At 42.0% G+C, this 14,960-nt stretch overlaps 2 protein-coding genes and 1 long non-coding RNA gene across 3 annotated transcripts; 1 reads left to right on the top strand and 2 right to left on the bottom strand.

The window, feature by feature from the left end:
- Window positions 1–618: 618 nt before the first annotated feature.
- LOC106590944 (uncharacterized) lies at window positions 619–4,094 on the top strand. The gene is made up of 8 exons (XM_014182121.2): window positions 619–1,097; window positions 1,188–1,259; window positions 1,461–1,579; window positions 1,709–1,754; window positions 1,886–1,983; window positions 2,124–2,608; window positions 2,715–3,731; window positions 3,866–4,094. The coding sequence occupies exons 1-8, from the start codon at window positions 1,050–1,052 to the stop codon at window positions 4,030–4,032; spliced, it is 2,052 nt and encodes a 683-aa protein (XP_014037596.2). The 5' UTR covers window positions 619–1,049; the 3' UTR covers window positions 4,033–4,094.
- Window positions 4,095–8,778: 4,684 nt separating this feature from the next.
- On the bottom strand, window positions 8,779–10,099 carry LOC123731760 (pheromone-regulated protein PRM7). Its single transcript, XM_045711163.1, has 3 exons — window positions 9,852–10,099; window positions 9,107–9,745; window positions 8,779–8,973 (listed from the first exon to the last, which is right to left on the bottom strand). Exons 1-3 carry the CDS (start codon window positions 9,979–9,981, stop codon window positions 8,807–8,809), a joined length of 936 nt encoding a protein of 311 aa, XP_045567119.1. The 5' UTR covers window positions 9,982–10,099; the 3' UTR covers window positions 8,779–8,806.
- Window positions 10,100–10,764: 665 nt separating this feature from the next.
- On the bottom strand, window positions 10,765–11,727 carry LOC123731761 (uncharacterized). The gene is made up of 3 exons (XR_006762826.1): window positions 11,363–11,727; window positions 11,201–11,272; window positions 10,765–10,999 (listed from the first exon to the last, which is right to left on the bottom strand). It is a non-coding gene; the product is annotated as an uncharacterized lncRNA (long non-coding RNA).
- Between the last annotated feature and the right edge of the window lie 3,233 nt (window positions 11,728–14,960).

The raw sequence follows: 14,960 nt of genomic DNA, 5'->3' as shown, positions 1-14,960 counted from the left end.
GTCTGCTAAATGACTAAAATGTAAAATGTAAATGTAAAAACAAAAAGGCAATTAAAACTTGTATTATTAATGAATATGATTGGTTTGTTTAGGATTCCGGGCAATGTAAATAGTTTGTTAGTATGCTTGTTTGCATGTGACTATTCCTCTTTTGTTTCATGATATTTGTTAATAAAAAATAAAAATAAAAAGCCCTGTAAAAGTTGAAGTCATATTGAACAACTACCAGAGAGAACCTTCTCTACATAGGAATTGCATACCATATTTTTTCCATACATCAAAATAATACTTTATTGTCAATCAGCAATTACTTACTTAGATAAGGCCTCAACAAGGCCCCAGTTAATGGTTGAAAATAACTTATGTCAGTGCCAATGAGTTACACTGAGTGTATAAAACATTAAGAACACCTGCTCTTTCCAAGACATATGCTGACCAGATGAATCCAGGTTAACGCTATAATCCCTTATGGATGTCACTAGTTAAATCCACTTAAATAAGTATAGATAAAGAGGAGGAGAAAGCTTTAAAAAAATATTGTAAGGCTTGAGATAATTGAGACATGGATTGTGAATGTGTGCCATTCAGAGGGTGAATGGGCAAGACAAAATATTTACATGCCGTTCAACGGGGCATGGTAGTAGGTGCCAGGGGTACCAGTTTGTGTCAAGAACTGCAACGCTGCTGTTTTTTTTACGCTTCAAAGTCTCCCTCCCGTGTGTATCAAGAATGGTCCACCACTCAAAAGACAATTTGACACAACTGTGGGACTGTCCTCATATACACATTATGACATAATAAAGAGCTTCATCTTTCATGAAATAAAGACATAGAAGCATACCCAATTATACAGGTTCTACACATTCCATTTCTCCATGGCAATAGAATGTAAACATTCTATTTTGCACCAAACATCGCCTACAACTCAATTCTAAGTGCAGCATATTGGACGACAACACAGTCATTGATCATTTGCAACTTTAAGTCATTTCTGTTATCTCTAGAGCATCCCGTATATCTATAGCGCTGCATTTCTTCCCCATCTTTCCATGGATAGGGTTTGGTGCATTCCGGAGTTCACTTATGGTCCCACAAAGGTAATCTTAGGAGAAATAAATTTTAGCGTAGTGTAAATGCCTGTGCATAATGTGCATAAAAAAGCATAATTATTTTCATTATCTTCAAAGGAATTCTGTAGAAGCAGCCTTTATTTTCAGACTCTGCAGGCCTGCTGGGAGGAAACATATTACAATAAACAGGTAAGATTCATCCCACAAAAACATAAACAACAGAAAGAGAGTTGTATTTCAAGACAGTTTATAGAAGTTGGTCATAAGAGTTCTTAATATCACTTGCAAATTATCAGGCATGAGTAGTTGTGAAATGTTGCGAGAGGCCCTTCTGAAAGCACATGATATGGTATTTCGTGGCATGGTCTCACACCTTACCTCATCTTGCAGAAGAAGGTCATGGTCCATTATCTGCTGCTCCAGAGTCAAGGCCAGGTCCCGCCCCATGTCACCACGGAGCACATGAGCAACTGGCTGGTGTCTCAGGGCAAAAAATCCCTTAGGGAGAGGTGAGCACCACGTCAGCACTCACCTTCACTGCCATTCCCTGCCACCAGCAGCACTCCAGGTTTGGGTAAAATAAACTACAGAAAAATCAGAAACCAGGAAAGTTGAATTGCTCTGTGTTTTATTTGAAGGGTGTGGAAGGAAACCCTGGAGGAGGGAAACGACCTCGCTCGGCTGGTAAGAGAATGATAGTTAGAGACATACTACAAGTTAGTGAGCTCTTTACTAGCCTTTCAACAACGAGTTAGCACAGCAGGATAGATCTGTTGTGAAATTACACTAATGGGACTTCCTGTTTCATACTGCAGGCCTGGGAAGTAAACACTTGCCTAAAAATGATGGACATAGAGCACGAGGCTTTCTGCAAGCTCCGCCGCTCCATGCATTCCACCTCGCCAGCTGACATGTGAGTTCCATGTACTGCCCTGCATGACTTGATCCATTTATCTACACATCTGGAACTACGGAGAAACAGACTAAGACAGTGTTCTCTGTGAGGACATTGCACATTATTTAGCTTTGTCTTCTCCTTTTTGTTGATTTCAGCGATCCTAAAGTCCACAGCATCGTGGAGAGAGCTGTGAGGAGCATTCTGGGCGTGCAGTCCAATGAGCCCCGTAGCAACCTGCTCAGCCCATCTCAGGTGGTGGTGGAGGTGGTGCCCAGGCTCCTCCTGGCCCTGTGGCTTCAACCAGAGGAAGGCCATTCAGAGCACCCAATCCTAATAAGCGGGATGGCCGTGGGCATGGTGGCGGCCGTAGTGGAGAAGCTCTCCTGCATGTTAAAGGACCCTTCCCCACACATCCCTTTCTCTCGGGCTGCTGCTTTTGACTCTGTGCGGTCGATCCTCGGGAGAATCAGTCAGTCCTTCTCCACCGATGACCTCCAGAGCCCTTTTTATATGAGCTCTGTCTGTGCCTTTGTGGCGAACGAGGTTCAGAGCCGCTTCCAGCCCCCTGCATCCACCCTACCAGTCCCCCCTGTCCTCCCGGGGGCTTTCTCCACTACACGACCAGCTGACATCCAAGCAGGTGAGTAGCAATGATAGCGAGCACTCTGACAGATGCCTGTTCTGATGACATCTTGGTGTAGTAGTAGTAGAGCTCATCAGGATTGTTGTTGTCACCCATGACACAGACCCAGCGTCTTCCCACCTGAATGTTGTGGACATCACCACTAACACAGAGGCAGATCCGGCTTCTTTCCACCTGGAGATTGTGAAAGTCACCCCTAACACAGAGGCAGACCCGGCTTGTTCCCACCTGGAGGTTGTGGACATCACCCCAAAAACAGACGCAGACCCGGCTTGTTCCCACCTGGAGGTTGTGGACATCACCCCAAAAACAGAGGCAGACCCGGGTTGTTCCCACCTGGAAGTTCAAGACATCACCCCAAAAACAGAGGCAGACCCGGCATCTTCCCACCTGGAGGTTGTGAACATCACCCCTAACACAGAGGAAGACCCGGCTTCTCTCCACCTGAATGTTGTGGACATAACCCTTAATACAGAGGCAGATCCGGCTTCTCTCCACCTGAATGTTGTGGACATAACCCTTAATACAGAGGCAGATCCGGCTTCTTCCCACCTGAATGTTGTGGACATAACCCTTAATACAGAGGCAGATCCGGGTTCTTCCCACCTGGAGGTTCAAGACATCACCCCAAAAACAGAGGCAGGCCCGGCTTCTTCCCACCTGGAGGTTGTGGACATCACCCCTAACACAGAGGCAGATCCGGCTTCTCTCCACCTGAATGTTGTGGACATAACCCTTAATACAGAAGCAGATCCGGCTTCTCTCCACCTGAATGTTGTGGACATAACCCTTAATACAGAGGCAGATCCGGCTTCTTCCCACCTCAATGTTGTGGACATAACCCCTAACACAGAGGCAGAGCCGGCTTCTTTCCACCTGAATGTTGTGGACATAACCCCTAACACAGAGGCAGAGCCGGCTTCTTTCCACCTGAATAATGTGGACATAACCCCTAACACAGAGGCAGAGCCGGCTTCTTTCCACCTAAATATTGTGGACATCACCCCTAATACAGAGGCAGAGCCCATCTCTTCCCTCTTGGAGGTTGTGGACGTCACACCTGAAGAAAGGACTCTCACGATGGCCGTCTTCACCACTCTGCCAGCTGACATCCAAGCAGGTGAGTAACACTTAGAGAGCACTCTGACAGGTGCCGTTTGTCATGACATCTTAGAAGAACCTTTCAACTGGCCAGTGTTTAGAACCTACGGTTTGCATTTGTTTACATTCTGTTCCTCTTTTTTCCCTTTCCAGAGGATGTTGCTGTGGTCATCCCGGATGTCACCCCACACGTAACCAAGGACGTGACACTGGATGTTCCATGTAGAGCTAGGAAAGGGGCAGTCCGGCGATTATTTTGCAGGCTTTGGAGGGCAGTGTGCTGCTGCGCCTGCTACAAGGAAGAGGAGGAACAATATTAATTATTCATCAGACATTCAGAAGTGGGATTGAACCATAGACCATTAAATTATTCGCATTATAATTGGACTCAATTCTGCTTTTCTTCTGTTTACTACTTAATTTCAGAACTTTTCTATAAACTTTCACTATGCAAGTGTGGAGTAGGTTTTATAAATAAGTGGGAAACATCCCAATTTTAATGCTTTTAATAATTTACTTTGTACATTTAAAAAAAAAATTGACAACAAAAAAACGCAGGGCGCTCAACCAACGTTGAGTTTCGGTGCAACCAAAAATTTGAATCATCATTGAAAAGGAAAAAGCACTACTCTTGCTCACTATAAAAAAATGCATTGTTTTATTCAGGCAAGGTTAAAAGATTAACGTTTCGGCCTAGTCTATGACGATATCGAAGTTGTGTTTGCCCAGTAAAAGGGTTACCCAGACTCACCCTGGTTCTTGAGGTTGAAGACAGTGAAAAATGATCATTAAGTAAATGGGACTTTTTAATTCTTGAATAAAAATCTTTAATGAACATGAATTTAAATACAATTGACTTGAGGTTCAGAGCAGGCAGGCTGACTGGCTAGCCCTGAAGGCCCTCTGCCTCTACCTCTGTGTGGTTCATCTCAACCAAGAGGTTGTGTGGGTTGTCTTTCTCTCTGGGGGTGTGAATCACTATGACCTCTCCATCTGCCTGCCATTTGGCTGATCAGAAGCCTTCTGCTCTTTCTTGCTCACATGAACAGGAGGAATGGCCTCTGGGGTAACCTCCTCCTCTATCTAACGCCTCTTCCACCTCCTCTTTCTGACTGTGTTCAACTGAGGTCACTCGTTCTCTCTCTCTGGGTGTTGGATAGTTCCTCCTCCTCTGTGTCTTTGTGAACGGAACGGCGTCAGACTGATAGAAACTTCACTGTGAAGGAGTGCCAGCCAGTCCTCAGAGAGAGCCCGGAGAGGACAGGGGTAAATATGAAAACAGCTGAGGGCTCAGAGACTCAATCATCTCATGATGAAGTGGACACTGATTCATTGGGGTCACCCATGACCTTGCCCCGCCGTTCACACCGGCAGAGGAGGCCCAGAGACATTCTAACCTATAACACTTTAGGGCTGCCAAGCTCTTATCAGGATACCAACTAGAGATGTTCTGATGTGTATATATTTTCTTGTTTACCTTTACTAATCACAGTGTGATAATGTTTAGTGGGGGTTGCGTTTTTGCCCATAAGGCAGACTGGACATGTCTAGATAGTTATATGGCTGTTAGGCCAGTTTCTCCGTTGTTCTCATGACCAGTACTTACATCTTCTGTTTGTTTTAAGGCCAGTGAAATGTTTGGGACAACATTTCGTTTTTGCAGGGGGGGTGTTGTAAGGGGCTTAATACAGTTGTATTCCAGCCACTAGGGGGTACTCTGGTGAAGCCCATGGGAAATAAAGAAATATAGTTTAAGTGATTTGGGAAGAGTAAGAATGATAAACTAAAGAAAGACTGTAAACGGCTGTTACCTGATTAAAAGTGAAGTAAACCGTACTTTTCGTGTTGAAAGTTAATATGATAAGCTCATTGGAAGGCTAACATTAACAGATACATGTCCTGCCTTTCCAACTGATGTAAAGTTCCAACACAAATTTTCATTTGAAAAAGCAATAGACTTTCACATTGTAGGCCTGTTGTTTAAACAATGTAATCATAATATATGCCATTTAGCAGATCTTTTCATCCAAAGCGACTTACAGTCATTTGCACATACATTCTACGTATGGGTTGCCTCGGGAATTGAACCCACAACCCTGGTGGTGGGATCGGCATGCTCTACACAGGATCATCATTTATAATGTAACATGTGTTAATGAATGACATTGATAATAAAAGTCTATAGCAGTGTAATACGTGTTTATAACAATGTACAGCAGCACATCTACCAACACACCGATGCGTTTCAAGAGCCTAAACTATTTTGTTTCAGAATCCTCAGACCCTGACAGGGAGTAGCATAGGGGATAGTGCCATCTAGTGGAATGGAAATTAAACTATTATTCCAGATATTATTTAGTGAAGAATATTGAAAACCTAAATTACTTTTCAGAGATCAGAGAAACGAAACAGAACGCTTCTTGAAACAGGGAAATACACTACAATTTGTGATGTGTTCAAGTAAACGATGGACTTTTAATTTAAAGCTTTTTGCTCGATTTGGACCCGTTAATGTCACTGATTTCATGGAGTTCTCCTGCGCATCATTTACTTCACAAAATCTCGCAAACGTGAAAGCGCCAGAAATAAACATCGCGAGATTGTAAATATGTATGAGCGTCAGAGATTTGAAAGCAGATGCTTTCATCCAAAACGATGTACAGTAATGCGTACATACATTTTACTTTTGGGTGGCCCAGGGAAATGAGACTTTTTCGAGCTTTTCGAAGCAATTTTTGTGTCTCTTTCCTTGTAATACTGTATGTATTCAATCATTTCGAATTGATCACTTCCCACTGGGCACATACATCAATTCACATACGTTGGTTCAACGTAATTTAATGGAAATTACATGGATGTTATGTCACAGTAAATTTTATAATCTGCCCTCAATTTAATGATGTTTTCATGCGACATGATTCTGACATTTGACCAGGGGCGGAAATCCCGGGGGGGACGGGGGGACACGACCCCCCCCCCATCCTGGGAAAAATATGATTTGTCCCCCCCAATATATCACTGAAACATAACTATGTAATTTAAAAAATATTAATAATATGCAATGAAAGCAATTGTGCTGATTATAGACACTTAATAACGTGTTTTTAAGTTTCAAAAGATTGCGACCCCCCCGCCCTTTGCCTCACAACAGTTTGATCCACTGCCAGTTCCTTAGCTTGCTACGTAACTGCCGTGAGGTTCATCCAGTCCATCGCGCACACACACTAGCTGAATATGCAGAGCTAGCGCGCAAATATTAACTATTAAGCTAGCTAGTACCTATTCCATTTATGTGGCGTCGTCAAAGATGGAATCAGCATGCAGATGATGTAAGTTAGTGCTTCAAAGTCCCTGTGATAAGGTTAGCGATAAACTGAAGTCCAAACTGAACAGAACTACACTCTCATCTACCATTGTCTTAAATATATTTAATGGTCTCGTTGCAAAAGCTAAATTGTCGCAAGGGAACTTTTATTTATTTAATTTCACCTTTATTTAACCCGGGTAGCAAAGATTATAGCAAACACCACTGAAACTGAATTGGTGCTCGCTAGCTTTGCAAATTCAGCTATTGTTGGAAGCCAGCCAATATGAAACAAACTATTAAAATTACAGAAAGTTGCAGCATACGTTGTGTAAATGGTGAACTCATACAGCTGTCAACTCTTGTCATTTTAATCCGTTTCACATTTGCTAGCTACCTTTTAGATCGAAGCCCATATAGAATGATTGAAGATGATAGAAGCCCATCTCCTACTGTAAATAACCTACACACTGTGTGTGTAGCCAGCCAGGTAGAAAAATGGCAGAAAAATAAAAGACAGACATCAGAGTATTTTTCAATACACCAAAACGCATAGTAAGAACCCTAGTAGCCTAATATCTCAAAGACTAGTTGATAAAATGTTCATAAGAAAGAAATGAAATTCTAATGGAAATGTTTCACAATGATGTCATTAGGCAGAGCAGGCAACAGATGGCACACAGACAGCAGAGTTGGGGACAGATATGCAGGGACAGACTGGCAGAGACAGGGAGTCTCAGGTAAGTTTGTTGAGTCTTTGTTTGGCAACATTATGAAAGGTTCTCAATTTTTTTGACTTGTAAAATAGGAACATAATTGGAAAATGCCATGGATACCCCCACTCTCAACTTAAACTGGTGACTGAACTAAGATTTGTTAAAGGCAATGGTATTGCTGTTGTGATTAGTTGTGTAGTTTTGGGTACCGGTAGTTAGGAGTACGTCAAACACCTTATTTCTTTGGTTCCTCAATATACATTTACCATATTACAATGTAGGCTATGTGTTACAGTACTACTTGTGGTGTCCTCCTCAGGAATTGCTCTTGAGAAAATTTCATGTAATTGTCCCCCTCCAAAGTTGATATCAGATTTTCGCCCCTGGGCCCAGGATTGAGTTGCACATCCCCGGAGAGCAGGAGGATAGTGAAAAGGTAGTTTAACAGTTTCCGATAAATGTTGGACTTGTGTTTGTTACGCCTAAGCAGGTCAGTGGAATAGGGAGCGAGGTAGACTTGGCCATTATTCAGAACATTATGGTATGCTGTGTACTGTCCGCTCCCGTGGAACGGTGAACCAATGTGTTTGGTGTTGATATTCTCCGGCAGTAGATTGATTGTGTCATCCCAGCAAGGACGCACTGAGATTATCAGTAGAGCAGCTACATAACTGACAATCATGGCAATGTACTGGAGATAAAACACATCATTGTGCTTTAAATCTTTGCATGAGTTACTTAGCTGGGGTCGGCGTACACCTGATGTTTTAGATAAAATAACAGCATTTGTATGAGAAGCGGCACCTGCCACACCACCCTGCCATTTTCCTTTCCCTTCGTTTTTTTGTTGTCAAATAATATTTTTTAAATGTACTAAGTAAATAATTAAAAGCATTAAAATTGGGATGTTTCCCACTTATTTCCACAACCTACTCCACACTTGCAAAGTGAAAGTTTATAGAAAAGTTCTGAAATTAAGTAATAAACAGAAGAAAAGCAGAATTGAGTTCAATTAGAATGCAAATAATTTAATGGTCTATGGTTCAATCCCATTTCTGAATGTCTGATGAATAATTAATATTGTTCCTCCTCTTCCTTGTAGCAGGCGCAGCAGCACACTGCCTTCCAAAGCCTGCAAAATAATCGCCGGACTGCCCCTTTCCTAGCTCTACATGGAACATCCAGTGTCACGTCCTTGGTGACGTGTGGGGTGACATCCGGGATGACCACAGCAACATCCTCTGGAAAGGGAAAAAGAGGAACAGAATGTAAACAAATGCAAACCGTAGGTTCTAAACACTGGCCAGTTGAAAGGTTCTACTAAGATGTCATGACAAACGGCACCTGTCAGAGTGCTCTCTAAGTGTTACTCACCTGCTTGGATGTCAGCTGGCAGAGTGGTGAAGACGGCCATCGTGAGAGTCCTTTCTTCAGGTGTGACGTCCACAACCTCCAAGAGGGAAGAGATGGGCTCTGCCTCTGTATTAGGGGTGATGTCCACATTATTCAGGTGGAAAGAAGCCGGCTCTGCCTCTGTGTTAGGGGTTACGTCCACAACATTCAGGTGGGAAGAAGCCGGATCTGCCTCTGTATTAATGGTTATGTCCACATTATTCAGGTGGGAAGAACCCGGGCCTGCCTCTGTTTTTGGGGTAATGTCTTGAACCTCCAGGTGGGAAGATGCCGGGTCTGCCTCTGTTTTAGGGGTGATATCCACAACCTCCAGGTGGGAACAACCCGGGTCTGCCTCTGTTTTTGGGGTGATGTCCACAATATCTAGTTGGGAACAACCCGGGTCTGCCTCTGTGTTAGGGGTGATGTTCACAACCTCCAGGTGGGAACAAGCCGGGTCTGCCTCTGTGTTAGGGGTGATGTTCACAACCTCCAGGTGGGAACAAGCCGGGTCTGCCTCTGTTTTTGGGGTGATGTCCACAACCTCCAGGTGGGAACAAGCCGGGTCTGCCTCTGTTTTGGGGGTGATGTCCACAACTTCCAGGTGGGAAGATGCTGGGTCTGTGTCATGGGTGACAACAACAATCCTGATGAGCTCTACTACTACTACACCAAGATGTCATCAGAACAGGCATCTGTCAGAGTGCTCTCTATCATTGCTACTCACCTGCTTGGATGTCAGCTGGTCGTGTGGTGGAGACGGCCACCGGGAGGACAGGGGGGACTGGTAGGGTGGCTGCAGGGGGCTGGAAGCGGCTCTGAACCTCGTTCGCCACAAAGGCACAGACAGAGCTCATATAAAAAGGGCTCTGGAGGTCATCGGTGGAGAAGGACTGACTGATTCTCCCGAGGATCGACCGCACAGAGTCAAAAGCAGCAGCCCGAGAGAAAGGGATGTGATGTGAAGGGTCCTTTAACATGCAGGAGAGCTTCTCCACTACGGCCGCCACCATGCCCACGGCCATCCCGCTTATTAGGATTGGGTGCTCTGAATGGCCTTCCTCTGGCTGAAGCCACAGGGCCAGGAGGAGCCTGGGCACCACCTCCACGACCACCTGAGATGGGCTGAGCAGGTTGCTACGGGGCTCATTGGACTGCACGCCCAGAATGCTCCTCACAGCTCTCTCCACGATGCTGTGGACTTTAGGATCGCTGAAATCAACAAAAAGGAGAAGACAAAGCTAAACAATGTGCAATGTCCTCACAGAGAACACTGTCTTAGTCTGTTTCTGCGTAGTTCCAGATGTGTAGATAAATGGATCAAGTCATGCAGGGCAGTACATGGAACTCACATGTCAGCTGGCGAGGTGGAGTGCATGGAGCGGCGGAGCTTGCAGAAAGCCTCGTGCTCTATGTCCATCATTTTTAGGCAAGTGTTTACTTCCCAGGCCTGCAGTATGAAACAGGAAGTCCCATTAGTGTAATTTCACAACAGATCTATCCTGCTGTGCTAACTCGTTGTTGAAAGGCTAGTAAAGAGCTCACTAACTTGTAGTATGTCTCTAACTATCATTCTCTTACCAGCCGAGCGAGGTCGTTTCCCTCCTCCAGGGTTTCCTTCCACACCCTTCAAATAAAACACAGAGCAATTCAACTTTCCTGGCTTCTGATTTTTCTGTAGTTTATTTTACCCAAACCTGGAGTGCTGCTGGTGGCAGGGAATGGCAGTGAAGGTGAGTGCTGACGTGGTGCTCACCTCTCCCTAAAGGATTTTTTGCCCTGAGACACCAGCCAGTTGCTCATGTGCTCCGTGGTGACATGGGGCGGGACCTGGCCTTGACTCTGGAGCAGCAGATAATGGACCATGACCTTCTTCTGCAAGATGAGGTAAGGTGTGAGACCATACCACGAAATACCATATCATGTGCTTTCAGAAGGGCCTCTCGCAACATTTCACAACTACTCATGCCTGATAATTTGCAAGTGATATTAAGAACTCTTATGACCAACTTCTATAAACTGTCTTGAAATACAACTCTCTTTCTGTTGTTTATGTTTTTGTGGGATGAATCTTACCTGTTTATTGTAATATGTTTCCTCCCAGCAGGCCTGCAGAGTCTGAAAATAAAGGCTGCTTCTACAGAATTCCTTTGAAGATAATGAAAATAATTATGCTTTGTTATGCACATTATGCTCAGGCATTTACACTATGCTAAAATTAATTTCTCCTAAGATTACCTTTGTGGGACCATAAGTGAACTCCGGAATGCACCAAACCCTATCCATGGAAAGATGGGGAAGAAATGCCGCGCTATAGATATACGGGATGCTCTAGAGATAACAGGAATGACTTAAAGTTGCAAATGATCAATGACTGTGTTGTCGTCCAATATGCTGCACTTAGAATTGAGTTGTAGGCGATGTTTGGTGCAAAATAGAATGTTTACATTCTATTGCCATGGAGAAATGGAATGTGTAGAACCTGTATAATTGGGTATGCTTCTATGTCTTTATTTCGTGAAAGATTAAGCTCTTTATTATGTCATAATGTGTATATTACATTTACATTTTTTACATTTAAGTCATTTAGCAGACGCTCTTATCCACAGCGACTTACAAATTGGTGCATTCACCTTATGATATCCAGTGGAACAACCACTTTACAATAGTGCATCTAAATCTTTTAAGGGGGGGGGGGGGGTTAGAAGGATTACTTTATCCTATCCTAGGTATTCCTTAAAGAGGTGGGGTTTCAGGTGAGGACAGTCCTACAGTTGTGTCAAATTGTCTTTTGAGTGGTGGACCATTCTTGATACACACGGGAGACTTTGGAGCGTAAAAATCCAGCAGCGTTGCAGTTCTTGACACAAACTGGTACCCCTGGCACCTACTACCATGCCCCGTTGAAAGGCATGTAAATATTTTGTCTTGCCCATTCACCCTCTGAATGGCACACATACACAATCCATGTCTCAATTATCTCAAGCCTTACAATATTTTTTTTAACTTTTCTCCTCCTCTTTATCTATACTTATTTAAGTGGATTTAACTAGTGACATCCATAAGGGATTATAGCGTTAACCTGGATTCACCTGGTCAGCATATGTCTTGGAAAGAGCAGGTGTTCTTAATGTTTTATACACTCAGTGTAACTCATTGGCACTGACATAAGTTATTTTCAAACATTAACTGGGGCCTTGTTGAGGCCTTATCTAAGTAAGTAATTGCTGATTGACAATAAAGTATTATTTTGATGTATGGAAGAAATGTGGTATGCAATTCCTATGTAGAGAAGGTTCTCTCTGGTAGTTGTTCAATATGACTTCAACTTTTCCAGGGCTTTTTTATTTTCTTTTTTTATTAACAAATATCATGAAACAAAAGAGGAATAGTCACATGCAAACAAGCATACTAACACACTATTTACATTGCCAGGAATCCTAAACAAACAAGTTTTAATTGCCTTTTTGTTTTTCATTTTAGTCAGAGTGCTGCCATATTGTTTAAACTCATTTATAAAGTGAAAAAAGTTAGGTTTTGAATTAGACCATTTGTGAATATGAAATTTACTTAGTATTATTAGCAGTTGAATTAAATATACTACATCTTTATCTATGTCAGAATTTCTGAAATAAATCATATCAAAACCATTAAATAGTACAACCGGTCCTATTCTTTTGTAACAAAATTCTGTATGTCAATCCAAAACATTCTGCTATAAATACAGGTAAATAACAAATGCAAAATGGTCTCCTTCTCCATTCCACAGAAATCACAGGTATATTCAGCTTGTCACGCCCTGACCATAGAGAGCCCTCGGGGTGTTTTAGGTCAGGGCGTGACTAGGGGGGTTTCTAGGAATTATATTTCTATGTTGGTGTGTGTGTGTATGGTTCCCAATTGGAGGCAGCTGATAATCGTTACCTCTAATTGGGGATCATACTTAGTGTGTCCTTTTTCCCACCTGCGATGTGGGATATAGTTTTGTGTGAGTGCCTATGTGGGCTACGTGTTTCACGATCGTCACAGCTTTGTTGTTTTTGGAAGTTTCACTATTATTAAAATGTGGAACTCTACTCACACTGCGCCTTGGTCTAATTATTCATACGACGGTCGTGACAGCTTGAATCTTTCCAAAACATATTTCACAGGATAAATTCTATGTAACATTTTAAATAAAACTTCCTTTACTTTGTTACTGATACAATATTTGTTAGCAATTTTCCATGCTTTCCGCCATTGTATATCACCATAGATATCTGCCCAAAAGAATCTTGCTGAGGGAGAATCTTGCTGAGGGAATCAGGGTATCACAAATCTTGCTGAGGGAATCAGGGTATCACAAACAATATTCCTGATCTGTTTCTTACATCATTTATCTTTGATGTTAATATTGCCAATTAATATATTTATGTAACCCCCCCCCTTGGAATCTCATCAAAAACACTTGCATATTCTTTCGGGGTTATTGGAATTTTAAACTTATCAAGAAATTCCCCATATGAGAGTAGATATCCATCCTTATTCAGTAACTGACCAACCAAAATAATTGTATTCTCAAACCAGTTATGAAAAATACTTATTTTTAAACCGTATATCTTTATTCCATAAAAAGTATCTGTGGGTAAAAATTGTGTTTATACTCTAACATCCAAGCTAAAATTGCCTGCTTATGGAATTTGGCCAACTTTACTGGGATTTTATCAATATCAAAATTACATCAAAGCAAAAATTCTAAACCAACAAGAGTCAAATAAATACTTATGGAAGACATTCCAAATACTGTTCTGGTTCTTAACATACTTCAGAATCCAATTTATTTTAAAAGTATTATTTAGAGTATTGAAATCTAAAACCTCAAGACCTCCTTGTTCTTGGGTATTAGTGAGAATATCTTATCGTAGATAGTGAGGCTTGTTCCTCCAAATAAAATGATAAAGAATCTTATCTAAGTCCTTTACAATTTTAGGGGGTAAGTCAGCTTTGGATAACAAAACCCGACCGTATAACGAAATATCTCTCATCATCCAGAGGTTGAATTTCTTCTTTGTTTTCTCAATAATGGGGTTAAAGTTCAATTCACTCCTTTGTTTTTCATACTTGGATATAACAACTTCAAGATAAGTAACCTTATCTTTAATTGGGATACCATATACTTCCTGTAAAACACAATCCTTGAGTGGAAATAAGACTGACTTATTGATATTAATTTTCAAACCCGAAACTAGGGAAAAGTCTTCAGTACAGGAAACTGCTTTAGAAACCTCATTCCTGTCTCTTAAAAATATGGTGGTATCATCAGCCAGTTGACATAGTTTAAATTCCTTGCCAAGTGCTGAAACACCTTAAATTCCCTTTCTTGATATGAAAGGCCATAATTTGAGTAACCAATAAAAATACAAATGGACTAATTGGGCAGCCCTGCCTAATGCCACGGCCAATATCAAATCTTTGGGATGTCCCGCGAGCTAATTTTACAGAGCTAGTCCAACCACTATATAAAGTTTGGACTGCTTTCAAAAAAGTCACCAAACCCCAAAAAACGTATTGCTTTGAACATAAACTCATGTTCTACATTGTCAAAAGCTTTATAAAAATCAACAAACATAAGAAAACTATCATCAAGGATGAGGTCATTATAGTCAATCATATCTAAGATCAACCTGATGTTATTACTAATTGTTCTTCATCAATTATATGATGCAAGCCTTGTTTCAACCTCTTAGCAAATAGAAGGGCAAATAATTTCCCATCATTATTCAACAGGCTAATGGGTCTCCAGTGGTCTATATAAAGAGTATCCTTTTTAGGTTTAGGAATCAAAGTAATTACACCT

This window comes from Salmo salar, unplaced genomic scaffold (genome assembly GCF_905237065.1).
Source record: "Salmo salar unplaced genomic scaffold, Ssal_v3.1, whole genome shotgun sequence".
NCBI classification, from domain to species: domain Eukaryota; kingdom Metazoa; phylum Chordata; class Actinopteri; order Salmoniformes; family Salmonidae; genus Salmo; species Salmo salar.
Note: the sequence above shows the minus strand (reverse complement) of the source record. Positions and strands in the feature narration are given on the sequence as shown.

Bases quoted from the DNA above. Each gene is read 5' to 3' on its own strand.
- LOC106590944 (XM_014182121.2), top strand. From the start codon at position 1,050: ATGGATAGGGTTTGGTGCATTCCGGAGTTCACTTATGGTCCCACAAAG. The intron at 1,260-1,460 runs GTAAGATTCATC...CTCATCTTGCAG, and splicing joins AAACATATTACAATAAACAG to AAGAAGGTCATGGTCCATTA. The intron at 1,580-1,708 runs GTGAGCACCACG...TTTTATTTGAAG, and splicing joins AAAAAATCCCTTAGGGAGAG to GGTGTGGAAGGAAACCCTGG.
- LOC123731760 (XM_045711163.1), bottom strand. From the start codon at position 9,981: ATGAGCTCTGTCTGTGCCTTTGTGGCGAACGAGGTTCAGAGCCGCTTC. The intron at 9,746-9,851 runs GTGAGTAGCAAT...CCCATGACACAG, and splicing joins ACCAGCTGACATCCAAGCAG to ACCCAGCATCTTCCCACCTG. The intron at 8,974-9,106 runs GTGAGTAACACT...TTCCCTTTCCAG, and splicing joins GCCAGCTGACATCCAAGCAG to AGGATGTTGCTGTGGTCATC.